The 27,985-nt window shown below is 40.9% G+C and overlaps 1 protein-coding gene across 1 annotated transcript; it reads left to right on the forward strand.

Annotated features, from left to right (window-relative positions):
- Positions 1 to 1,048: 1,048 nt before the first annotated feature.
- Positions 1,049 to 27,796, forward strand: SLC49A3 (solute carrier family 49 member 3). Its single transcript, XM_070935440.1, has 10 exons — positions 1,049 to 1,171; positions 8,335 to 8,493; positions 10,552 to 10,771; positions 11,953 to 12,029; positions 12,140 to 12,277; positions 14,410 to 14,526; positions 20,628 to 20,780; positions 22,079 to 22,236; positions 23,406 to 23,518; positions 27,549 to 27,796. The coding sequence occupies exons 1-10, from the start codon at positions 1,049 to 1,051 to the stop codon at positions 27,698 to 27,700; spliced, it is 1,410 nt and encodes a 469-aa protein (XP_070791541.1). The 3' UTR covers positions 27,701 to 27,796.
- The last annotated feature ends 189 nt before the right edge of the window (positions 27,797 to 27,985 follow it).

Below are 27,985 nucleotides of genomic sequence, written 5' to 3' on the forward strand. Positions count from 1 at the left end.
ATAGGGCATTGCACACCAGAACAACTACACACAAGGAGAGTTTTTTTCCTGAATGCCATCACTCTGCTTAACAACTAATTCCCACAACACTATCAAACTTTTTTTTTTATTATTTGATTTATATGCCGCCCTTCTCTGAAGACTCAGGACGGCTTACAATGGCTATTAAGCAATAGCCTTCATACTTTTGTATATTTTATACAAAGTCAGCTTATTGCCCCCACAATCTGGGTCCTATTCACTAAGACTGTATTACTATTATTCTTCTCTTCCTTACTAGTATCTATCTCTTCCAATTTATTACTATAACCATGTTGCTTGTATCTTTCAATTTATATTGTTTTTACTGGTTTCCTAGTACGATTTGATAACTTATTAATAACTTTGACTATCATTAAGTGTTGTATCTTTTTATGATGAGTGCATTTTATTCTCCTTATGTACACTGAGAATATATACACCAAAGACAAATTCCTTGTGTGTCCAATCACACTTGGCCAATAAAGAATTCCATTCCATTCCATTCCATTCTTATTCCTATTCCTATTCTATAAAGCTTCTTGGGTGAGAAGTGAAACGTTTTCAAGGGGGGAGGAGTCCAAGTTGTCTCATGAAAGCCACCCTCGTGACAACAGGCCGAAGAAACACAAAGCTCCAAAAACAAGGCCGGCGGGTAAGCAGACCGGCGGGAAAAAGAACAGGGCAGGCGCTAGGATCCCGCGGACCCGTTTGGAAGCGGCGAGGCTGCAAGAAGCCGCTTGTTTCCCAATGCGTGAAGTCAAGAGGAGTGTCCCGCAGCCGCCGCCGCAAAAGCAGCGGAGGCGAAGGGAGCTTCTTCGATCGGCGGGGAGGAAACCGGATTTTCAGGCCCTGCTAGCGCGGGTGTGGCAATTCCCCCTTTTTTTTTCTTTTTGCCGACTCGGCTATTGCAAGCAACCCTGCATGGGAGACGACGATGAGGATGGCTCAGAAGACCTTGAGCAGCGCGGCGGAGACTTTCCCCTGAGAGCAGCCTCGGGACGGCGGAGGAAAGAAGGACGGCGCTCCGATGGACGACAGCCACTCCATCAACCATGAGCCCCAGCCTTTCACGGGGCAAGCCTTCAAGGTTTACAAGCGGCGCTGGTTTATCCTGACGGCTGTCTGCGTGGTGAACTGCTCCAATGCGATGGTAGGTACAATAATAGCCCGGGGAGTTTCGCTTTCCTTCCCGCCGCCGTCGGCAGCCCGAGTTTGGGACTTTTATTTTTTACTTTTATTTGCCTGCTTTCCCATTTCCCGAACAGACCGTCCTCCTGGCTCGTTTTTATTCATTTCTTTTGCAAACGCCTATCTTGTACACCGTACAAAGACCATCATCTTTCCTAGGCGGGTTTTAACTCCGCGGCGCTACTACGCATCGCAAACGCGACGCCTCGACAACACTTCGCCTCCGCAGTAGCCCTGGCGTTGGCTTGGTTCCTTCGCCCGGAGGGTTGAGAGATTTCTACCGGCGTCCCGAAAGCGAAGGAGGAAAGTTATCCAGCTGCGTTTCCCAGCCAGGCTCCTTCCAGATGTGTGTGTGGGGGGGGAGTCAGTGGGCTTGGGTTTTGTAAGAGATGCCTGGGGTTCCCCATACCTATCCCTGCTTGGGGGAAAGCCCCTTACATGTTTCCTTAAGCGGGGTTGCATGCAGGCTGATCTACAGAACAGAACAGAACAGAATAGACTTTTTTATTGGCCAAGTGTGATTGGACACACAAGGAATTTGTCTTTGGTGCATAAGCTCCCAGTGTACATAGAAGAAAAGATACGTTCATCAAGAATCATAAGGTACAACACTTAAATGATAGTCGTAGGGTACAAGTACAATCTGAGTACCGGTAGAAGAAACGTGACAACGTGTGATTCATTCATAACTTCCTCCATAGGGATGTCGGATTCAACGAATCGGGTGTCTCTTTAATTAATTAATTTCATTGCTTTCCTGTCTTCCCACTAATAGTCCCTCTATTGATCTTTATAACAATCCCTTGAAGCAGTCTGGAAAGATTAGCCCAAGTGATGTTCATGGTAGAGTTACCCTGATAGTTTCCTCCCCCCCAATCAGATAATTCCCTAATTCAGATAATTCCCTAATTCAGTGCCCCCCCCCCCCAAACCTTTCAGGCACCAGGGACCAGTTCCTGGTGAGAGGTTTTTCCACAGACCAGAGAAGTTTCCTGTGCTGCTGGCATCCTGTAAATAGGATTTCGCTTGTTTATGCAACCCAGTTTCTGGCATGCCACAGACCTGAGGTTGGGTATCCCTGCCCTAATTTCATAATCAAAGGTTAAGAGTTTGGAACAGTAGAGATGAAGACGTCTGGAAAGCAGTAGGCTTGGAAAACAATCCAAGAGGATTTCTTCTGAAATTCTTCTGTATTCAATAAGAGCCTTGCTTTATTATAGATTTTACTCCTGGCTTGAATGTAAAAAACAAACAAACAAACCACTGATAAACAATAATTATCAAGAACCTCTGACTATGTGCAGAATACACTTCCTCTCTTAGTACTTTGAACCCAAGTGAAGGGCCAAAGCTTCATCTGTATAATCTAATTTGCTTTAAAAACCAAGAGAGACTGAATAAAAGAATCGATTGTTTTGTTATAGCTAATTTTACCAACAGAGTCTTAATATTCTAAAGACGCTTAATTTTCTGGGATGTGGAGAAGATGGGGAGAAAATAAATCAACAGAATAAGATGTCTTCATTTTGTTTTTCATTCTGGAATCACAGACAGCTGATCTAACTTATTTAGAAACTTGATAGATTTAGTCAATTGATCATATCAAAAGTATAAAACTAATACAAATACACTGGTAGATACAAGGAAAACAATGGAACATGTTCATAGTAAATTGTCAGCTCTATAGTTAACCCAATTTGGTCTAAATATTCTGTCCTCACTGAAATGACCTTTAATGCTATATAAAGAGTGTGGTCTATGGAGATTCTCAGTCATCCAGGTCATGGTTGTCCCAAAGGTGCTTTTTCAAGAGGCAACTGGACTTTCTGGTTTTTCTTTGAAGACATTTCACTTCTCATCCAAAAAGCTTCTGGCTTCTTGGATGAGAAGCGGAACGTCTTTAAAGAAAAACCAGAAAGTCCAGTTGCCTCTTGAAAAAGCACCTTTGGGACAAAGAATATGGTCTTATTTTATTTATTAAATGTATTTATTTATTAAATTTGTTTGCTGCCCATCTTGCCACATCTTATTAGTGATATGCAGGTTCATTTCATACCCTGCAAAATGTAAGACCCAATATTTTTTTTTAAGTAGTCTAAATAAGCAGCTCTTTCTGCAGCATATGGTTTGCCGTTCAAAAGAATACATCCAACGTCTTCAGTGGCTCGTATGCCACAAATGCGCAGCCTTTCCTTAAACGGAGCTCCGCGAAAACTTTCATGCCTTATCGTGAAGTTCAGTTGTTGGATGTGATCTCTAGAAAAAGCTCTTCTGAGATGTTGAGGCATATAAGCTGTTAGATGCTTTTCTAACTGGGAGGCGGATTTTTTGTTGAGCCAGCCACTTCAAAGACTTAGCATATTTAAGCGCTTTAATATTATTTTAGGCAATCACATCTATGGCAACAGCTTGTCTGAAATGTCCCTTGCCGGAGAGTGACAGTGAAAAAGTGCATTTTCCCTCCTGTTTGGTCCATGCTTGCAAACTTCCCTAAAGGCACAGGAATGTAAGCCACATCTTGCTGGCTCAAGGCAGTAGCCCATCTAGCCCAGCCATCTGTAAGATGTGATGTCCAAGCAGATGAATTTAGGAATAAACCCATTGTTAGCTCTCCAACACTCTCACTCCCCAGCAGCTGCCATTAAAGGCCGGTGATTTTGGAGGCAAGATACAGCCACCCAAAGTCACTTCTCCATGAATCAAGCCTTTGAAACTTATTTTAAACTGATGACCGTCATCAGACGGTAGTAGCAAATTCCACTGTCAATGCCCCATTGTGCAAAGAAGAATGCCCTTTTATTAACGCTGCATTTTCCCACATGGTTGCAGGATGTACTACTGGATGAGTCCAAGTTCTAAAACTATGGAGGAGAGAGAGAAACACTATTTTCCATACAGTGATTTTTTTTGAGAGAGAGTTTGGAGAGATCCTACACAATTTTTAAAAATTTCTTTTAGTACCATGAACGGTTTTGAGAGCTCTAATATCAAGAACAATTAAGGCTAAAAGCCAGGTTCCTTTGGAAGGCACACGCCAGATCCTTCTAGATTACCAGGTATTATGGAATCACTGTACAAGGAGTGTTCTTAATCTCCATTGTCTCTTTAATCTAGTTATAAAAATAATCCGAGTAATCAGGTCTGAAGGATCATTGGTTTACAAGGATACACAATACTGTGGGTTGCTTAGCATATGGTTTAAGTATTTAAACATGGGTTTATTTTATATAAATGTGTTTGCATTGAGGAAGTATGCCACAAACGTTGAGATTAATGTTAATTGACGGCTACTTTTCATGTCATATACATTCGATGAGCATCAATTTAATGTATGAAACAAGGGACACCATATGATAACAGATTAATAGAGCCTGGTGCTTTAACAAATTAAGACCAGCTGCCTGCAATTACTGCGAGTTCAAATCTCACCAGATTCAAGATTGACTCAGCCTTCCATCCTTCCGAGGTAGGTAAAATGAGGACCCGGTTTGTGGGGGCAATAAGCTGACTTTGTATAAAAAAGAACACCGCTTAGGGGGGCCCGAAAGCCCTACTAAGCAGGTATATACAAAAGTATGAAGGCTATTGCTTAACGCATTGTAAGCCATCCTTAGTCTCCGGAAAAGGGCAACATATAAATCGAACTAATAAATAAATAAATAAATAAAATTTCTGGCAGGAAAAAATATGGAAGCTGCTACCTTGTTTTATACTACTACTGCTCTACAGCTTATCCTCTCCTTTTCCTTTCTGCCAAGGTATCAATCATCTGTCAGGATCAATAGCTGCTGAGCATCCACAACTTGCTTTGTAAAATTTGTTTTCACGTACAAATATGAGCAAGTAACTGACTTGTTAATGATGTGTTCAATAGAACTTGGAGCTTTTCAGGTGTTGCTTGACTGTAGTTCCTAGCAGTGTGAATGGTGCCAATGGTGAAGGATGCTGGGAGTTACTCTCCAATAATTCCTGGAAGCTCACAGATCTTCATTGCTATATAGAAGCAAAATAAAATATATTCAACCTAGACCAGACGAGGATGCTATGAATGCTAATAGTACTTTATTATAAGGATACAATAACAGAATTTTGTAAGTCTGATTGCACCCTATTTCTTTATCTTTAAAAGAACTACGGATGTTCATGTCAGAGATACTTCATCAAATTACGTTTCTGCCCCAGACTCGGATTTCGCTTATCTAACTTTTGTTGCATCTCTCTTCCCCTTGTTCCTCAAGGTTATTCTGACTTTCCATTACAGGTAGATGTGTATTTTGAAAATTGACATAACATTTAGGTCAAATCTTTATTGCAGTCATAGACCAGCATATATAACACTAGGTTTGCCTTAATGGCTCAGATCCACAAGTTTTGTAACTCCCTTTCTAACAGCAAGTGGCTCAGTGATCTAGGACTATTTGTAAGCAGGATGTGGTGGCAAATCCCTTATGTTCTGACATTTGTTCTAGCCACTTCACATCTCTTAGACCGCCACCCTTCGATGAAACTAATTAAATGCCATAATTAATGCATACAGAGGAGTTGCCTCTCTCCTTATTCCTACAACTAACATCTCAAAAGAAATGCAGATATTGGGAAACGCCCAGCCAGGCAGGGAGGAGGACTGAAATGGGGAATTAGCCTTGAATAATTTCATGGCCACAGGGATCCAGGACTCACTCTCCTGCCCCCCCCCACCGCCTGCTGAGCTCCATGAAACAGCAAGGAGAGCAAGCTGTTTGGGCAAATTCCTGTATTATAGGCAGGAAAGTATTTAAATTCTACACAGGTGGTTCTGGTTGCTTGGGCATGACAAAAGACCAGTGAAGAAAGTAGCAGGAGCTCTTCTAAAGTTATTTTCTGAGTCTGCTGTTACCTGTGAACTCATCCAATGATTCTACTTTTTTCTATGTTCTCAAGTTTCTTTGGGGGAAGAGAAAAGATAGACACACACATGCCCTTTCAGACTGGGTTCAAATCAGTGGTAAAATCTAAAATTTGCTATTACCGGTTCTGTGGGTGTGGCTTGGTGGTGGTGGTGGTAATGTGATGGTGGGCGTGGCCTTTTTTTTTTTTTAACTTTTAAAACCATTTTTTCTACAACCTCTTCAGCGAAGAGGTTGCAAAAAAATGCTTTCAAAAGGCTCTGACGATCCCAGCTGAGTTGCCTGATCGGCAAAGGCTTTTTTTCTTTTAAATGCCTCTGCCGATCAGGCAACTCAGCTTGGATCGTCAGAGGCATTTAAAAGAAAAAAAGGGTTTTTTTCTTTTAAAAGCCTTTGATGATGCCAGCTGAGCCGTGCAATCATCAGAGGCTTTTTTTTTTACTTTTAAAAGCATTTTTTCGGCCGAAGAGGTTGTAGAAAAAATGCTTTTAAAAGTAAAAAAAAAAAAAGCCTCTGATGATTGTGCGGCTCAGCTGGGCATGGCGGGGGGGAACAGGGATTTTTGCTACCGGTTCTCCGAACGACACGCCTCCATCGCTACCGGATCAGGCGATCCGGTCTGAACCGGGAGCATTTCACCCCTGGTTCAAATCTGCAGAAACTAACCCCTCATTACAGAACATAGAGAATACAGGGAACACCGTTACAGAGCGTACAGAACATAGAGAATACAGTTCTGCAACATTTTTTAATCGTTTTAGTACTAAAGACCTAGCAATATGGATTCCATCCACTAATTTCAGAAAGCGTTTAAAAACCTTTATGTAAATCCTGTGTATTTTAAAAATCTTTGGAAGTTTTCATGTAGACCATATATTCACTAGCCACAGTTTCAGTAGTCTCTGGTAGAAGTGGGTTTGTCCTTCCCATTCTTCTCTAATTGTTTTAAAAAGTTTCTGTAGATTCCAATTGGAGTATCTAGTCTACTCAGTTTCCTCTAGAACATTCTTCAACCCATTAGTGGTCAACAGTTGTAGGATAATTGAAACCTATAAATATTAATTTAAAGGAAGCTGCACTGATTTTATCAGAATTTAAACAGCCAGGTCTTAAGCTCACGGCAGAAGGTACGAAGTTCGGGGGACAGCCGAAGACCCACGGGAAGTTGATTCCAAAGGGTGGGGGCGGCCACAGAGAAGGCTCTACCTCTGGGGGTCGCCAGCCGACATTGTCTAGCCGACGGCACCCTGAGTAGGCCCTCTCTGTGGGAACGCACCGGGCGATGGGAAGTCGATGCTGGTTGCAGGTGGTCCAACAGATATCCTGGGCCTAACCCATGTAGGCCCAGGATAAATGTAGATTATAAAGTAATAATCCTCAGTAATAGCAGAGAAATTGAGAAGCTCTGTTCCAAGTATCTTTGCATGCCAACTAGCTGTTCAAAAGAAGGTTTTTCTAATTGAGGAATACCTTATGGATATTTTTTTTGGTCTTACAGTATCTTTTAATTTGAGCATTTAAACTCAGTATATCATTTTACTGGCAACTTACTGGTTATAGCAGTCTCATGCTATTTAATATAAAGTTACTTTTAAATAATTTGTTCAGTGTTGTATTTCTTTTTGTTGTCGACTGTATTCAGCACTTTCTTCAGAACTGTTGGATATTCATCCAAGAGAGGCTGGTGGTGATGATGATAAGTGATATACGGTGCTTTAAAATGTTGTATTATATTTTATTATATTATTCTATTATATACATTATATAGGAGGGACGAGGTGGCTCAGTGGCTAAGATGCTGAGCTTGTTGATTGAAAGTTTGGCAGTTCAGCGGTTCGAATCCCTAGTGCTGCATAACAGGGTGAGCTACCGTTACTTGTCCCAGTTTCTGCCAACCTAGCAGTTCGAAAGCACGTAAAAAATGCAAGTAGAAAAATAGGGACCACCTCTGGTGGGAAGGTGCGTTCTGTGCGCCTTTGGCATTTAGTCATGCTGGCCACATGACCACAGAGACGTCTTTGGACAACGCTGACTCTTCAGCTTTGAGATGAGCACCGCCCCCTAGAATTGGGAACAACTAGCACATATATGCGAGGGGAACTTTTACCTTTACCTATTATATACAAGAGGTAAGAAATCATAGTACGCCTAGCTTAGAAGGTGCCTAAATTTTAGTACTCAGAAACAAGGATATTTGAATGTTTGACAACGTTTTGTTCTTCTCATTTCCTTTCTTTAGCTATGGTTGACATTTGCTCCAGTGGCTGACATAACAGCTGAACGATTCCATACCTCACTGGATATGGTCAATTGGCTCTCCATTGTGTACTTTGTGGTATCAGTTCCTGTGGGACTTCTAGCAATATGGATTCTGGACACCATCGGACTCAGATGCTCTGTAAGCAAGAATGGAGATGAGCACAAGTCATTTCATTCCTATCGTGATCTTCAGAATGGGTTTTCAGGATTTTTCCAAAAATTGGTGGGGGTCTGCTTCACTAGAAAATCAAGACTGGCCAATGAGCTTCCCCCAAAATCAGATAACTCACTTTCCACTGCTGACCCTACACAATTGGAAGCCATGGCTGAAAGGCATTGAGACGTATGGCAAATTGTAAGGCAGGGGGACAGCACACCATGAAATGCTTGACATAAATGGAAGGATGGATGCAACATTAAGTGAGATATCATATGTGCTTTTTCTTTATATTAAGAAACAAAAGAAAATTAAATTCAGGATCTGGTGGATTCCTCCACTCAGTTTTCTGATGAAACATGTTGCAAACATACTGCAGTTTAACTCAGGGGTCCCCAAACCTGGCAACTTTAAGACTTGTGGACTTCAATTCCCAGAATTCCCCAGCCAGAATTCTGGAGTTGAAGTCCACATCTTAAAAGTTGCCAAGTCTGGAGACACCTGATTTAGCTCAAGAGAGGAATATGTTATGGATTTTCATTGCAACTGGGGGAGTGGAGAAAGAGTTATCCACGCCTGCACTTCAAACCTGAATCACATCAAAAGCATCCGACTAAATACTCGAAAACTGCTATTTACTACTAGAACATTAAAGTATCAAGGTTTTAGTTTGTAATTTCCCAGCCTGGTGGTTTTATATATGTTAGCATTTCTGTTCACATAATCACAGCCAACATAGGGTGGATAGGATGGATCACATCCAGCATAGCATGCATTAATTTATTCTGGGAACTAGAATCCCAAGATAGGCGCAGAGCAATAGACTCAAGAAAATATTAAAATGGTGCATTAATTTATTTTTAGATTTGTTGATTGGTTTGTTCATTTACAGTGTTCATAGCCTATCCCATGATTATAGCCTATACTTCAGGGGGTACAAATATGGACATAATAGTTGAAGACATCATCTAGCTTTGGCCTTCAGTGTACGTCCTAAAAGATGTGATAGGATCCTTTGTTTGTACATGTATCCTTCAGCAGCCAGGGATGTGGGGATTTTCCCATGGAGCTAGGAAATGCTATTTTTAACAGTGTTGCACAATCACTTTAAATGACTTTAAGGAAGTTTTGTGCAAATGTTTGTTGAGCAGCAACATTGTGATCTGGATTTGCTGCCATTTCTTTTCTGCCCATGGGTTTGGAGTTGGAGTCTTCCCATTTGATTTCACTGTGTTTGAAACTGATCTTTGATAGTCCACATATATCTTTGCTTGGAGATGCCTTGATAGCTGTTCTTTGTCCCATCCACTGCAAATTCTATATTTTTGGACAGAGCCTGCTTGCAGCTAACACTATCCTTTTGGGTTCATTTACACACTTGCAAATGGCATTGATCCAGGTTCAGTTGAGCAAGGACTCCTGCATTCACATGGTCTCTTTTTCACTAATATCACAAATATGTCTGTTGAGAATGAAGTGGGAGTGTCTTGACAGTTTAGGACCATGGACAGCGTCCCGCACCTTACCAACTTTCATGTATTTCTGAGAGGGGATGTCATTCCTTGGATGCTTTACATACTGTGGTGTGCCGCAGCCGGCTGATACTGGCTTGTAAAAGACAATCATTAAATTTTCTGGAATTTTACAAGCCAGTTGAGAGCAGAGTTGAGCTGCAAAGCCTAGGATACTGATCAGTTTGGCAGTTAGTGGCACGGCAGTGGCAGAGCTAGATGAGCTGGTTGTTATACAATTTATCAGCATGCCATTTGTTTAATTAGCACCACCTGCTTGAATTTATGCTGGGTGAGACTTAACGCCACAGAATATCCCTGCCCATCTTCCAGATTCTCTGCTTCACCATGGGCTAGCAGTCTCATGCTATTTAATACAAAGATTAGACAGCCTTCTATTAAGTACTTGGAAATATAACACAGGAGGGCATTTTTAGCATTGTTACTCAAGTCTTATGATCATGGATAGCATCAGGTCATGGAAGGCTGATTTATGTTAACCCTGGTTGTGTGGCTTTTTCTCTTGCAGGTGCTACTCTGCGCCTGGCTCAATATGGTGGGCAGCATCGTTCGTGTTTTCAGTGTTATTGATAGCCTGAGCTTAGGCTCCCTAAACTACGTCTACCTTCTTGTAGGACAGTGCCTCTGTGCTGGGGCCCAGCCACTCATCATCTTTGCACCAACCAAACTAGCGGCCCTATGGTTCCCTGAAGACCAGCGAGCCACAGCCAATATGATTGCCTCTATGTGTAAGTAATTGAATCGGTATTGGTTATTCCAAAGATGATGCAGTAAGATAGGAACGCTGGGTTTCAGATGTCAGTTTTTTCGAGGAACGCAATACTTTCCCTGTTGAAGCTCCCATCATCAGTGCAAGAGTTTATTACTAGCTTACTGGACAGGGCTATTTTGTGAAGATGTATGTACTAGACTTTTGAACTGTATAAGTAGGGTGGAGAATCTGTGGCCCTCCAGATATTGCTGAAGTAGGACTTCCAGCATTTCTCGCCACTGGCCATGCTGAGAGATGGAACTTGCAGTTCAGTAATGTCTAGAGCAGTGTTTCTCAACCTCAGCAATTTTAAGATACGTGAACTACAACTCCCAGAATTTAAAGTTGCTGAGGTTGAGAAACTCAGGTTTCAGAGGGCCACCCCAAAGAGAAAGGTTAAGCATAACTCCAGAGGTTACATCTATCATCTATATTCATGAGAGAGAGAGATTTTCCACCTGGGGCATTCTAAGTATACTTATACTATATTTTCCAGAAATCATGCTGCTAATTCAATTGAGTTGAATATAAATTTTATTTAATTATTTCACCGTATCTTACCTAAGTGATTCTCATTGACTATGAATAAATAAATAAATAATGCCCCCTAGGAAGAACAAAAATATAATAATAATATACTGTATCTATGTCCTGATCCATTCTGTAGATGGGAGCTCACAGAATTGGCCACACAACACTTGACTGTCAAATAATGACTAAAACTAACTGAAAATCTTCTTCCTCGTTTGCTAGTTGTCTACTGTTGGGCTCTCCCTGATTTGTTAGCCTTCTACCTAAAAAGTTATTGTTTGATCACAGGGGCTGATTTGATGAAATAGACATATGAACCCCTTTCCCACGTGCGGCACAATTGAGAAAACTCTTCGCCTGCCATTGATGAGAATTTTAAAGTCCATTTAGAGGGGTTTTCAAAAAATAAGCCAAACCCAAGATTCCCATTTCTTAGTTTGCTTCTTTCTAGCAAAGCAAGAAGTCCAACAAAAGGCTTCTGAAGAAATTGTGGCTTCACGTATGGGACAGATAGGGATCTTACTTGTTCTCCTGTCAGTTCACATGCATGTTGAATGTGTTTCAGTTACTTTGGTGAAATCATATCCAATTATCTCTTTTCTTTCTTTCTTTTTGCATTCCATTTAGCCAATCCATTGGGCATGCTCATAGTTAACCTATTGTCACCGACAATTGCTCCAGAAGCGAAAGATATCCCTTTACTGGTAAATGAACATGAAATTTCACTAGAATTAAGCACAACATATCTGTTCTTGGGAGATAAATTACACAATTGCTGGTGTTTTTAAAAATTGGCTGGCTCCTTGTTTTACAGATTGGGGTGTCTGCAGCGCCTGCTATCCTTGGCTGCCTCATGTCCACCCTCGGTGTTTGCAGTAGTGTTCCCCCAACTCCACCATCAGCAAGTGCTGATAATTTAAATTCACCAACTTTCTGTGAAGGTTTGAAAATGGTAAGCTCCAAGCAAAGCGAAGGAGTAAACTTGGGAATTGCCTCTATAATTACAGGTAGTTCTTGATCAACAAATATTCAAAGTTCAGATGGATTTCTTCCCCCCTCCAAGGTACTTTCGCCCCGTTACAATTGCCACCCCTTCGTCATGTGATTACACAGTATAGGACTCAGTGTTGGCGAACCTTTTCAGCACTGAGTGCCAAAACGGGGTTGCACGTGCTAGAAGATGCACACGCCGGGAAAATGACCTTCTGGTTTCTGACACGCGCATGCACGCCGGCCACCTGGTCTTCCAGTTTCTGGCACGCATGCGCACACAAAGACCAGCTGGTGTGCTGGAAACCGGAAGATCATCTTCCAGCACACGCATGCGCACCGGGCGGCTGCTCTTCTGGTTTCCACGCTCTCGCGTGCGTGAAGACCAGCTGTCCGGCGCACTGGAACCCGGAAGAACAATGGGCAACAGCTCGCGTGCCCGGAGAGATGACTCTGCGTGCCACTTCTGGCACATGTGTCTTAGGTTCGCCATCATAGATATAGATTCTCCTGCTTGAGCAGGAGCCTGGACTAGAAGACCTCCAAGGTCCCTTCCAGCTCTATTCTATTCCAAATATTTGGATACTCAGCAAGCAGCCCATATATACAGCCGGTTGCAGTGTCATGGTCACATGACTGCAATTTATGATGCATTTTTTTTTTGCTGGAAATCAAAAAGACTGTTCACTGTTTTCTTCCAATTTTCAGGAAAGAAAAAACGCCCATTGCAAAAAGTGGATTCACTTAGCGACCATGGTGTTTGCTTAATGACTGCTACATTCACTTAATGATCACTGCAAAAAAGATTATAAAATCAGGTGGGGTCACGTGCTGCCCCCCTGAATGACTGGCACAACTTACTACTTTAATTTTGGGCTCTGTTACAGTCATAAGTCAAGGACTATCTGTATATATGGTTTCCCTGAACAGCAAGATGGATGGTATATAAGTTGTCTGTGTGTGTGTAAAACCAAACAAGTTATATGAAAACAAGAAAAAGTATCTTCTTGCTAAGTAGTCTGATTGACTACCTATGTCAGTGTTTAAGGAATCAGGCAATGGTTAGAAACTAAAAAGAGAGAAGCAATCTGGAATTAAGGAGAAACATCCTAACAATGAGGACAATTGACCAGTGGAACAGCTTGCCTCCAGAAATCATGGGCACTTCATCACTGGAGGTTTTTAAGAAGAGGCTGGACAGCCACTTGTCTGAAATGGGATAGAGCTAGAGCAGGGGGTTGGACTAGAAGACCTCCAAGATCCCTTCCAACTCTTCTATCCTATCCTATCCTATCCTATCCTATCCTATCCTATCCTATCCTATCCTATCCTATCCTATCCTATCCTATTCCATTCCATCCTATTTCTATTCTATTCTATTCTATTCTATTCTATTCTATTCTATTCTATTCTATTCTATTCTATTCTATTCTATTCCATCCTATTCTATTCTATTCTATTCTATTCTATTCTATTCTATTCCATCCTATTCTATTCTATTCTATTCTATTTCTATTTCTATTTCTATTTCTATTTCTATTTCTATTTCTATTTCTATTTCTATTCTATTCCATCCCACCCTACCCTACCCTACCCTACCCTACCCTACCCTATCCCCTAGCCCTAGCCCTATTATTTCTTTTTCTATTTTTATTCCTATCTGTGCTGGATGAGACCAAAGGCTGATGAAGTCCTTTACCTGTTCTCAGACAGGAATTGATTAAATGCCTAGTGGTGTCTGCAGTAGAAGCAGGGTGGTCAGGAAAACGGAAGCAGAAATGGCACGCCATGTGCCATGACATCCCTTGCACACCTTAAAGCGGCATTCCTCTGGAATATGAATATTATGTTTCTGAACATTAGCCTTGCGAATCAGAAATCCCAAAAGACAAAATGCAAATCCAGCAACTCATTCTCATCATGAACACCTTTTAATAGTTTTATATTTATAACGTAATAATAAGCCATCCAGAGTCACTTTGTAAAGCGAGATGAGCAGCATATAAATTCAATATTAAAATAAAGAAAACATCTGCTGGCATCTTGCGTAATGTGCTGTGTTTTGACAACTCTTTCTTACTGTGCTTGCTTCAGCTCATCCGAAATAAGTCTTACATCATCCTGACCCTCTGCTTTGGCACGGGGATAGCACTGTTCACATGTCTCAGTTCTCTGTTGGAACAGATCCTGTGCGTCAATGGATATTCCGATGTAAGTTCCTTCTTCTTCTTATGTATCTTTGCCAACATGGGATTCAATAGCAGGAGAAGCTAAAAAAACCCAGGAACTTTGTGAGATTGGGTTGTAAGATAAGGAGGACAAGCTAGCAAATGCTATCTGGTACAGATAACCGGACCCACGCATGGAGAGTTCAAACTACCGTTTTTTTCGGAGTATAAGATGCACTTTTTTCCCTCCTAAAAGGGGGTGAAAATTTGGGTGCGTCTTGTACACCGAATGTAGCCCCGCCCACCCACTGGCCCCCACCCTTTGGCCTCTGCCTCCCAGGCAATATACCTTTTTGTAGCAAGCAGCAAGAAGAAACAGACCATTTCAGCTTCAGCACAGCCTAATTAACACAAGTTGATCGTCCGTTGCATCGGCCGCTGCAGCCTGAAACTCAGCTGTTTCAGGCTGCAGGGATTGCCATTGCCCATTGTTGCGCGGGCCTCTGCTGCTTGCTGCAAGGAGGTAAATTGCTGGGAGCAGATTTTTTTTTCTTGTGCTAATCAAGCTATGCTGAAAACAAAAATGAAAGTAAAGCAGGCCGTTTGCTGCAATGAGGCAAAATAGCTGGGAGGCAGAGGCAGATTTCTTTTTCTTGTTTTCCTCACCAAAAAAGGTAAGTGCGTCTTATAGTCCGGAGCGTCTTATACTCTGAAAAATACAGTAACTGCTTTATTGTATGCCTGTTGCACAGGAATCTCCCCGGACTTGACAGCTTTTGCCTGGGAAAGACTAGATAAGGTTTAAACTATTCAGTGGGTGTCAGACCTTGCCTTGCATTTACCTAATGGGTCCAGACTAATTTCCTGCTTCAGCCCTCCCACCAACTTGGAAGATTTCTTTCCAACACATGGCAGTGAGACAAGTAATGCTGATGGAAAACTAGGAAGTGCCTTATTTTTCATGGGAATCTTTGGAACTTGTGGATTAATGGTTGCACAGGGCCATGTCCTCTCCAAACTGGCCATTTAATTTGAAGAGTCGGGTGGGAGAAGGAGAATGGGAGACAGGAATATTTAACTTTCCCTGACCATTGAAAGGCACTTCTTAAGTTTGGTTCTGTTCTTCTGTTCTTATTCTTCTGTTCAGTTACATAATTGGCCTGCCTAGAACTGCGAGATGAGTGCCATATAAATATGATAAACAAATAAATAATTTCTTTAAGGTGATTCATCAGCAGTAGAGGGCAGCCATATGAGCAGAATTAGATAACTTGTATGTTGGTGATAGTTAATAGTGCCAAATTGTTCAACAATAAAGCAAAACAAAACTGATCAAGTCTTCCACTGGAAAAAAATGTTCTGATTTATTTTATTCCCAAAATCATCCAGGTCTCCTCAGTTTCTTTTTTCACTTAAAAGGCAGGAAATGCATCTCCACAGCTGTAAAAGTTATTCACAGTTAAATCATTGACTTGTTTGCTTTATGGATCCCCTATAGACTTTCCTAAAGTATAGGAAATAGGACACACAAAGGCTATCAGAGCTAAGTTTCAAGCTCCAAAATGCATATCCAAGGTTATTCTGAGGCTAGAAGCTGGCCAAACGAGGGTTGAGGAAACAGCCTGCTTATTAATTTTCAATTACTGGCTTAAATGACATGATTTCCCAGTAGAGTTGATCTCATTTCTTTTATTGAATAAATTCCAATCCGCTTGGGCTCAGACAATTGTTAGAAAACTTTCATCGTGCGGCCTCTCTCTTGATTTCCTACATTCTGTCAAATTTGCCCAAGCTAAGAAAGTTATCGGAGAAAGGCTTTTTGATATTGATTCTTATAATAAGAGACCTTATTCCAAAGTATTTCCAAATACACTTTGATCAGCCTAAGTGGAAACCAGCTAATTATATCCACTTACTAATCTCCCCATTTCAACAAAGGTTTTTCTTCAGATTCAGATAAAATTGCTTGTCTGTATTTAAGAGATTTAAGAAGATTCTCAAAGCTAGTCAAGCCTATTCTAATGGAGAACAGGTTCAGTTCACTTGATGGACTCAGATGAATCCACCTTCAGGCATGGTCACAACATTCCTTCTGTAAACATCCTCAAGTATTTATTTTTCCTTTGTTGTTGCTTGTTAACTTCTTACCTTGTAAGAAAACCCTACAGTATTACACATACTATATAGCAATGATGGCTAACCTTTTTGTCGTCGCATGGCAAAAGCCTGCGTGCACACCCCTAATGCAATGCGTGCATGACCCCTATGCATGTGCACATGACCCCCCTGCATGCACCCCACCCCCTGCATGCGTGCGCATCTCCCGCATGCGCCCCGCACATGCATACACATCTCCCGCATGTGCCCCGCCCCTATCCATGTGCAACAGAGACCCGAAAACCAGCTGGGCAGTAGGAGGCGCATGCACATGCAAGGTGGAGCTGAGCTGGGGCAACGGTTCGAGTGCCCGCAGAGAGAGCTCTGCGTGCCGCCTGTGGCACGCGTGCCATAGATTTGCCATCACGGCAAGATATATAGCATATATCTATATATAGCAAGAAATATAGCAAGATTTTGACGACTTCTGGTCTACATGAGTAACATCTTCATATTTACCGTATTTTCCGGCGTATAAGACGACTTTTTAACACATGAAAATCTTCTAAAAAGTCGGGGGTCGTCTTATACGCCGGGGGTCGTTCTCCTGTAACCAGGCAGACCAGCCAGAAAGGCTCTGACGAGCCTTAAATGGCTCTGATGATCCAAGCTCTGACGATCTGCTAATCAGGCAACTCAGCTGGGATCGCCAGAGCCATGGAGAAGGAAAAAAGTTTTCCCCCTCCAGCTTGCTTACCTTAGCTGCTTACCTTGCTTCGCTTGCCTTGCTTCGCTTGGCTGAATCCATTCCATCAGCAAGCAACTCCCTGCCTGCAATCAAGCAGGCAGGGAGTTGTGGACTTCAACTCCCAGAATTCCTCAGCCAGCAAAACAAAGCTGGCTGAGGAATTCTGGGAGTTGAAGTCTACAAGTCTTAAAGTTGCCAAGGTTGGAGACCCCTGTTCTATTGGGTAAGTTTTTTTCCCCTTTGAGATCTTTGAAAAAAATAGTTAATTGGGGTTTTTTTTAGTTGTTCTTTTTTAGACCTAGCCATTTAAAGTTTAGGAAGTTTTAAATTTAGCTTTCATATAAAAATAAAAATAAAATAAAATAAAATAAAATAAAATAAAATAAAATAAAATAAAATAAAATAAAATATATATATATAAATTTGATTTATATGCCGCCCTTCTCCGAAGACTCAGGGCGGCTTACAATGTGCTCAGCAATAGCCTTCATCCTTTTGTATATTTATACAAAGTCAGCTTATTGCCCCCACAACTGGGTCCTCAATTTACCTACCTTAGAAAGGATGGAAGGCTGAGTCAACCTTGAGCCTTGGCGAGATTCGAACCCTGCAGTAATTGCAGGCAGCTGGTCTTAATAACCAGCTTAATAACAGGGTGCCTTAAACCCCTGTACTACCAAGGCTCTTTGTGCAGCTTTCTGAGATTTAGTATGTTTTTGTAGTGTTTCACTCTAACTACACAAACACACAAAATCTCACAAAGCTGTATGTGGAATTTTGTGTGTGTAAAGTGTGAAAGTTGTTTTTTTTTTGGGCTTTTTGTGGCTGTGTGAGGTTCCTGCTTGTTGCAGGGGCCATTTTGGGTCTAGCACAGCTGCTTTTACATTGTGGGTGAGCCAGTTGATGTTTTTTAATTTTTATTCGGTGTGCGTTGGAAGAGGGGTAGTCTTATACGGCGAGTATAGCCCAAACCCTATATTTTAACAGGAAAATTCGGGGGTCGTCTTATATGCCCAGTCGTCTTATACGCCGGAAAATACGATACTTTAATATTTGGTCATGTATGAATGAACTATTAACTGTATCTTATTACTGAGTTTTTAGATCATTAGATTTTATAGTGCAGTTCATTTTTATATTGTTAACATTTTACAACAGACTGAGAATCTAGTTTTAGAATTTAGAATTAGAATTTAGTTTTAGAAATTAGAATTAGAATTTAGAAGTTTTAGAATTCACTTATAATTAATTTTGGGGAAAGTCTTTAGACTAACCATAAGTCCTTTAGTTACTAATTTTCATTTCAACAGTGCAGTTCTGCATTGTTTTACATACTTAAATACATTACATTTACATGGCTGAATTTTGTTGTAGTTTGTTTTAAGATGGTCACATTCACTGGCTGAAATAAAATGCATCCTCTCATATTGATCAAGCGATTTTGCCGCTGCCACCCCATCCTGTGAATTCGGCCCTCTGATTTTAATTGATGACTTGTTTCACCCAGGAATAAGACCTTGTATGAGCATTTGAAATGCTAGTTTATCACCTGCAGAAATTCCAGTGATGGAATAGAAACATCCAGTGCAGTCTTAATCAGCATAATGTACATCTGAAAGCCAATTAGATCTGGCTGCCCCACCTCAAAATTTGTTCCTTCGCAGTTATTCCCTTTTAAGCTGGCAAGAGATCTAACTTCAATAACAGCTCCCAAATTAAGAGAAGACATTGGAAGGGTATTATATCTCTGCCATGGAATTCTGGGAACTGACGTTCACACATTGAGACACAAAAAGTTGCCAAGTTTGAGAAAACATTGATTTAAATAAATAACAACTTCTGCCTTTGAGATGAAGTTGTTATCAAAACATTAAACCATGTTTTGCTACATTGTCCTTACTGCCAAGATTCCTGGTTACAACCAATAGCCCACCATCTACTCAGCTGAATTCATTTTATTTCCAGTTATTATTGCCTGATCAATGTGATGTTTATTTCTCTGGATGTGGTTAAGTTTTGCTTAACGAATGTATTCGTGAAAAAGAAATCTGGTCATATTGGTTTTATAATTATTGGTTAAGCACTTTGGTTGTCCTCCTTTATTGTCAATAGTCATAAAAAGCTATTGTATTGTGTATTATATTATATTGTGCTCAGATATTCTGCCCCGTGTTTCGCTTGTGTGGCCTGCATTTCAAAACCACTCATAAAATGAAGATCCAAAGTTTTCCCAAAAAGATAACATCTAGCCCTTCCAGTTCTTAGGACATAAAAGCTGGGAGGTTAACCACAAATCACTTAGCTGAACCCAGGATCTCTCTTGATAAGAAGTTATAAGACTTATGAGGCTTCTATTTTCATTTTGAAATTTCCCTAATTTCCAGGTTTCAGTATATTATCAATATCATTAACTTGAATTACTGAACTCATTCTTCTAGATGTATTATATACATACAGAGTTGGTTACACACATTTTAAATAGCAATAGCATTTAGTCATATGCCACTTCATAGTGCTTTACAGCCCTCTCTAAGCAATTTAGAGTAAGCATATTATTTAATTAATTAATTAATTAATTAATTAAATTTTTATACCGCCCTTCTCCCGAAGGACTCAGGGCAGTGTACAGCCAAAAATAAAACCCACAACTATATGAAAGTTAAAAGACAATTTAAAAATATTAATTAATTTGGCCGAAAGAGCTAAAATAGAAACCATCCATTAAAATAGCATTTAGGCCAGCCCTGCTTGGTGAAACAATAGCGTTTTGAGGGCACGGCGAAAGGTGCGAAGGTCGGGGATCCTACGAATCTCCAAGGGCAGCTTATTCCAGAGGGCAGGTGCCCCCACAGAGAAGGCTCTCCCCCTGGGGGTCGCCAGTTGACATTGACTGGCGATATTGCCCCCTCACAATCTGGATCCTCATTTTACTGATCTCAGAAGGATGGAAGACTGTGTCAACCTTGAGTTGGTCAGAATTGAACTCCTACCGGTTGGTAGAATTAGCCTGCAATACTGCATTTTAACCACTGCACCATGATAGCTCTATACTTTATATTTTCTCAATACTTCTCAATACTTTATCTCAATACTTTAGAACTGAAGTATCTCCTACCTACCTACCTACCTATCTATCTATCTTAGAACTGGAGATCTGAGGTATGTAGTTCCTTCAGTGTATAGATATTTCTAAAATTGTTACCATCTTGATTATTATTATTTTTAGTCGTAAATCCAGTTATTAAGAAAAAAATCCTGAAGTTGTTCAACTATGTGCCCTAATCCAATATCTTGTACAGTTTTTTGCAGGTTTGACTGGAGCCTTGTTCATTATATTTGGGCTCATTGGTGCCTTCTTCCTTGGACTATATGTAGATAGGACAAAGAAGTTTACAGAAACTACCAAAATCAGTTTTGTTCTATCTTCATTGACTTGCATTGGATTTGCAGTGGTAAATATATTATGAAACTGAAATAATGCTTCGGTCTGCCCTTCGGTAGAGATAATGAACTTTTCAGCTGAATAAATCCTGTCGTCTAAGAAATAGTTAATCATCTAAATTTATAATGTGATTATTAACAGAAGTGTATTTTCCATGTAACCATAGATGTTTAAATAAGGACTGATTTAACACTTAATCCCTCCAGTGCCAAGCGATATAATGAAGGTTGTAATATTTTCACTTTCATTCTGATACTGGAGAAGGAGATCAGAGGAATATTTTGAAGATAGAATAAGTAGAATCATTGCACTTCTTTGGTCCCAAGCTATTTCACTGAAGTCTTAGGAGGATAAAATACCATGAATTTCTATCCAGATTTCTATCTGGAATAGAGAAATAAAAACTGAACCCATATCAACATTTTATATGATCATCTAATCATTCCATATTATTTACAAACTTTTAACTAGTATAAAAGTTCTCACGAGTGTATTGGTGGTTAAAATAATGCCAAGACACATTTTGTGGGCCTTAATCACTTGTTGTTATTGCTTTAAAAACTTTTTTTTTTTTAAGAGACTTCTCCAACTTTGCATCTTCAAAAAGAAATGGAGCTTTAGTTTCCACAATTCCCTGCTGAAAGTTCCATATTGCTTTTCATGTTTAGTTTACCTAAAGAGAGAGCCAGTTTAGTGTAGTGGTTAAGCCATTAGTCTTGAAACCAGGAGACTGTGAATTCTAACCCTGACTTAGGCACAAAACCAGTTGGGTGACCTTGGACCAGGTGCTAGGAAGTAGGCAATGGCAAACTACTTTCAAAAATTTTTCCTAGAAAAGAATTCACGGATTTGTTGACTCCAGGAGTCACCAATCACTCAAATGAAATATTATCTAAAGAACTAAATCTAAATGAATGCATTAGCATCAGGGAGAAATTGGAGAACAGCATTGCTGAATTTGCCATGCTAAATGTGTAGCATGGCTCTGGGTGGCAGGAATGTAGCAATAGCACTTAGACTTATATACCACTTCACAGAGGTTTACAGCCCTCTCTAAGTGGTTTACAAAGTCAGCGTATTTCTCCCAACAATCTGGGTCCTCATTTTACCCACCTCGGAAGGATGGAAGGCTGAGTCAACCTTGAACCTGGTGAGATTCGATCTGCCAAACTGCTGGCAACCGATGATCAGCAGAAGTAGCTCTCAGTACTGCACTCTAGCCACTGCGCCACCGCAGCTCTTATTATCTGCTGGACATAATGCTATAGAGACCATTTGCTATGGTTATGTTCTCTTCTCTTCCTGCAGGTATCTCAGATGAGAGAACAAACCTACGCTGTGGCAATATTCAGCAGTCTTTTTGGGCTTTTTGGATTTTCTATCTATCCCATTGCGATGGAACTAAACGTTGAATGCTCTTATCCTGTAGGAGAAGGAACATCATCAGGGATCATTTTTGTGACCAGGTAGATCAACAGATTCATTCAAGTAATTGAAATGGGAAATGGACATTGATCTTCTCTGGGCAATAACTGGACTCATTCACTGGGCTTTAGGATACTTGATTTGGGTTGGGCTTAATATGATGTTGATTTCAGCCATTGGGGTTAGCAAATCATAGTTTATGGCCCAGCATCACTTGTGAACCAAGACCCTTGGGCTTTAGGCTATTCAACAAAAAATGCTGGTTGAGGAAATCTATACATCTTAAAGTTGCCAAGATTGAGAAACACTAAACTAATATATGATTTCCAGGAACAACGACCTTTGAAGCCAGTAGGAGTCAGAATTGCCCAAATCCTGGGAAATCGCTAATAAATTTAAGTAACTTGTTTTTCTCCCATGCTTTGGAAGTGAAGCTAAACAAAATCACTTCTAAGGAAAGGATTTGTGCACAAAGTGGAACATAGTGCAGGACATTGAAGAATAGAGGCAATTAAACGTTTCCCAAGAGGGAACGGCTCTTTCATCTTTCCCTTCATTTAAGCTCTGGTTTCTCATTCCTCTGCTGCATGTAAATCAGAACGCATAAGCTGTGTTACAAAACAGGTACTTTATTCAAGTCACACAAGATTGAAGAAAAAAGAAGGCTGTATTCATTCAAGTAGAAAAGGCTTCGCAGAGGGACAGTGCAAGAATTCTTATTAGGAAAGCGCGCTGATTCCTTGGTGACTGTAGTTGCTTTGGGTGTATGTTTTCTATTTTGTTTAATTACAGAGTCGCCAGTTCCAGTAGTAATATACCCAACAACAGAACAGTATTCTTGTGGCTTAAGAAAAGCTATCTTTTTCAAACTCTTTCCCTGCTCCATAAATATAAAAAAAGGATTCCTGGTAAAGAAGGGAACAGGAAGATTTCCTACTTTTTCCTTCCAAAATGGGAAGAAATCTGACCCCTTCAGTGCATTCTTGTTTGACCGTGGTAGCTAGAAATTTTGGAATACACGGTTTTATTGATGCCAGCTGAGAAAAAAACTAGGTTAGATTCTACAGTAAATCAATAGCTAAGTCATCCTGAAGGTCTGTTTTAAGCCCCAAAGGAAATCTTGGTTTGTTAACTCTGAAAATCTTGCTTCAAAGTAGACATATTTTAGATGTTCTCACCAGATGGATAACAGTCAGTTTTGTTTCAACAGCCAGATCCTAGGAGTCCTCTTCATACTACTCTTCCAGAACTTGGCTGTGGAAAAAAAGAATGCCCCTTTCTCTACCTGTGCTCCATCCCTAGGTCCACCAATGGATTGGACAAGTAAGTATGTTCCTTTGAATGATTTGATGGCATGTCAACAATTGGATTAAAGTCACCAGCAGATTCTTCACCAGCATCAGGGTTGCATAAAGTTGAATAAAATCCTAGAATTGCTTCTGGACCATTATCCATTTTTTTTAATGGCTTAGTCCAGTGATTGCTAACCTTTTTGCTGTCGCGTGCCAAAAGCAGGGGGAGTGCTGGGGGGTCATGCGTGCACGTGCCCACACCCATAATTCAAAGCCCCCCACAGCCCCGCGCATGTACATGTGACCCTCCACGCTGCCCCTGCTTTTGGCACGTGATGGCCAGGTAGGCCCGTTTTTCGCCCTCCCCAGGCTCCAGAAGCTTTCCAGGAGCCTGTGGAGGGTGAAAACAGCCTTCCCCAATCCCCAGAGGGCCTCTGGAGGCTGGAAACAGCCCATTTCCTGACTTCTGGTGAGCCTGGAAGGCCCGAAAATCAGTTGGCTGGCATGCGCATGCGCACTGGACCTGAGCTAGGGCAACGCTCGCGGGCCCACAGATATGACTCCGTGTGCCATAGATTCGCCATCATGGGCTTAGTCTATTGACTTTTATTTGGGGATGGATGAAGTAACCAAGGATGTTATCTGGAAAATGCCTATGTTGGTTTTGTACCCCAAATCTACTTTGACAGCTATTTGCCTTGGATTATCAAGTTTTTAAGGGTTCAGTCCTAGAGGAAAAGTAATGGTGTGAGCTGTTTCGTCAAAGATGTCTTTCAAGCGTTTGTAAACTACAAATTAGAATTTTAATAGTTAGATTTGTATCTTTGTATCTACAGGAGCGTATGGTGACATATTTAACACCCCCTTATCCCATTTCTCCCTGCAACAACAAACCTGTGAGATATATTGGATTGGCTTGAAATCACCCAGTACATTTCTGTAGTGAAGGATGCTGGTCTGTTACTTTAACTTACCACCCATTGTTAGCAAAAAAAATATACTAAATTATATAGATGTTTGTAAATTGCTTAAAGTCACAGAATGTCAATACATAGAGTCTTAAATAAATGAAGCAAGTGTTCACCAATGACCCAAAAGCAAAAAAACGTTGCCCTTGAACATAGCATCTGTGTTATTTGGACTTTCTCATTTCTCACTAGGATTTAAGTACAAGCTACATAATTAGCAGCATTGTAGGAACTGTACTGCATGAGTCAAGGGATTTGACAGAAAGCTGGAATGATGGTAGTGACAAACCATATGAATGAGTTACGTCGTAATATTTCTGATTGATCAAACAAGGAATGCATCCACACCCACCTGGAGTCTCCTCCACCATGTTCTCGGGGTCCTCCATCACCATACATGCAGCTTGTTTTCTTTATACTATCATAATAGGGAAGAAGAATCAAGCTTACAATTATCATTTGCCTTTAGAAAGCAGTCCATCCCATTTAGTTCTCGGATATTGTCATTTATTTCTTAACATTGATGGATTAATCCTAGCTCAGCTGTAGCCGAGTATCTGATCTGAAGGCAGAAAGTTCCAGATTCAACCATTGGCATCTCTCCCAAGTGAAAAAAAAAACAACCTAGGAGATGTTGTTGGGGAAAATTTAACCAGTGACTGCCAAAATAGGCAATACTAAGTTAAATCAAAGGTAGCAACATGACACAGCCACTGAAATTTATTTAAGAAAAAAAATTAGTATTCTGTTCTTGTAATGGGCTAATGTGATTGTTATAAAATGATGGCAGTTCAACTTGAATACTATATATAATCTGGTCTCATGATTAAGGCACCAGGCTAGAAACCAGGTGATTATGAGTTCTAGTTCTACCTTAGCCATGAAAGCTGGCTAGATGACTTGGGGCCAGTCACTCTGTCTCAGCCCAATTCACCTCACAGGTTGTTGCTATAGGGAAAATAGAAGGAGGAAGGAGTATATTCGCTGTCTTGAGTTGTTTATAAAAATACTAAAGGTGGGATATAAAATAAATAACATATCATGGTTGTTATCAGGACATAAGGCAAACTCCTTTCATCTTATTGTTTAGACCAAGGGTCTAACTCACATCGTCACAGCGGTGTCACATGACGTATTGGGACTTTTTTCCCCTTTGCTAAACCGGGCGTGGTCAGCATGTGACTCATCCAGCCCATAGGCCGGGAGTTTGACAGTCCTTGTTTAGACCATCTGTGAGCAATTATTCAGATGTGCCCCCAATTCTTCTTGAGGGTCCCAGCAGTTTCTTTGATCAAGTTACTTAAATTTGATGGTTCAAAATAGCTGTATAGTATTCTATTAAACTGTTCTAAGGTGTGTTTTTTTTTAACTCTCCAAGCTCCTTATTAAAAAAAAAAAAAAAAAAGTGGAGAGAATTGTGACCCTGTGGTGCTCTCTGATCTTGGTTGGTTATATACAGTGACTTGTCCTATCAATGTTGGTGGGAGTTTTGTTTTCTTCTTGGTAGTTGATTAGGTTGGTGTTTACTGTTTGTTTTGTCTGACATGGTAATTCCTTGACTGAGGAATTGTTGGCCACACTAACATTTATTATGGCCTCACCCACTCTCCATCAGCAGCTTTTGGTTTGCCCAAAATTAGGAAAGGTGGCCTTGCTGCCAAAATGTTGCCTAGTCTGTCACCTCTGAAGCAAACCTGGCTGAAGCCATCTTGTGCTTAGTTTCTACAAAGCCTGAGAGAGGGAGGGGAGGGGGAAGTAGATAACCCAGCTAACAGTCAAAATAAAGTTTTCCTGTGGAAACCAAGGTCATCGTGGCATGTGACACCTGGGAGGGGGGTAGTTTTACTCTTTTAATTAGATGAAAACCACAGGAACCTTTAGAGTTGGTTTTCACCAGCTGTGCCGATATGTATCCAATAAACATGTCCTTTGAGGAATCTACTTATCTCGGAGTTCTGCTTTCAATGGGTGTGTTACTCGGAACGCTGACATAGTGTCATGCCCCCATCGGAGTCTGAATTTGAGATGGAAGACGGAGAGAGCGAGAGTGGCTCCGTTGGCTGTGGAGGAAACTGGGGAAAGGACAAAGTCAGGCTGGGCAGAGCAGGGGAGAGGTAGAACAAGGGAGAGGGGGTTCAGATGAAGACCAAGGCCCACCCCCTCCTCATCCTAGGGTGCGCAGGGAAGAACGCAGAAAAAAGCAAGGTGGGTTGTATGGCTTATGAGGAAGGAGAGGGCCCCGATTCCCTTCACAAGGCACACCTGGGGATAGAGTGTAAAGGAGAGGCAGTTGGGAGGGGCGTTTGTCAGGAGCAAATGCTGAATTCATCTAGTATTGAGAGTTGTGGCTTGCATTCCTGACATTCCTCCTGACTGTTTGAATTAGTGCCGTGCTTCTGTGTGCTTATCTTGTCTTGCTGGAATTATTGCTGTGATTCTTTGCTTCTGGGACTCATTATCTTGCCCTGCTGGAGTGATTGTATGGCGTCATTCTGCTTACAGTGTTTGGACTGGAGTATCTGCAGCCAGAAGCTGCTGCAGGTTTGTGGGAGAGCTTTTCTCCAGGCCGGAGAGTAACCAGACGTTGGGGGCAAAGTTGGTACCAATAAAAGGACTCATACCAGTTCTCTGGCTGTGTTGCCTTTGTGCCATGCCCCGGGTCATCACACATAGTCTAGGTTTAGTGTCAGCATTGCAGATGTATCTACTTGCTTTGTGTGTCTTATTTGATGAACTTATTTTGATTTGTTTATCAAACCTCAAACAGGACATTATTGTGTATCATTGTATCTTTGGTTAAACGACTTTCTCATCATGCAATTTTAGTAAGCTTCTTGAGACATATGTTGTTTTACAAAATACTAATACTAATTCAGTAATAATAATTCTGACTTCAACTGATTTGCGTAAAATCCCCATAGTTTTAAGTATTCAAGAAGCCGTAGTTGTATGCATTGCTCCTCTCACTGAGAGGAGATATTTCTTCTGTAGGTAGCTAAGTGAAAGTTATTTAAACATAGTTTAAAAACTATTGGGTTTTGTTTCTATATATTTCAAAATGAAGTGCTGGAGAATATCCATTTTTTCTTATAGATGCAACACTAGTGATGGCTGGAATCAGCACTTTGGTATCCTGTTTCTTTATCATGACATTTCACACTAATTACAAGAGGATCTCTGCAGAAACATCGCAAAGCTCTTCCACCAACAAAACAGAAGATGAGGATGTTGTAGTAACAGCATGAGATGGAATATTTCTAAATGAACTCTGGAGTAAGCCGTATGCCTTAAAACCAGTTGACACCTCAGACACCCCAAGTGCCATAAACTCAATAAATTATAACTTTGTGATAATTGACTGTAAAACATTGGTTCTTTTTATTCCTTCTGATAGTTGAATGTGTAAGTGGCATGGAAGCATTTCAAACAGCCGCATCTTCTTCCAAAAGGAAGACATCAGTATGATCAAGAAAACATCAAGGAAGGGAGGGAGGGTCAGGCCATAAATGCTAAGCTGTTGTATTGTCTTG

This window comes from Pituophis catenifer, unplaced genomic scaffold, assembly GCF_029215685.1.
Source record: "Pituophis catenifer annectens isolate HBS135680 unplaced genomic scaffold, rPitCat1.0.hap2 SCAF_2, whole genome shotgun sequence".
Taxonomy (NCBI): Eukaryota; Metazoa; Chordata; class Lepidosauria; order Squamata; family Colubridae; genus Pituophis; species Pituophis catenifer.

Bases quoted from the DNA above. Each gene is read 5' to 3' on its own strand.
- SLC49A3 (XM_070935440.1), top strand. From the start codon at position 1,049: ATGGACGACAGCCACTCCATCAACCATGAGCCCCAGCCTTTCACGGGG. The intron at 8,494-10,551 runs GTAAGCAAGAAT...TTTCTCTTGCAG, and splicing joins CCATCGGACTCAGATGCTCT to GTGCTACTCTGCGCCTGGCT. The intron at 12,030-12,139 runs GTAAATGAACAT...CTTGTTTTACAG, and splicing joins CGAAAGATATCCCTTTACTG to ATTGGGGTGTCTGCAGCGCC.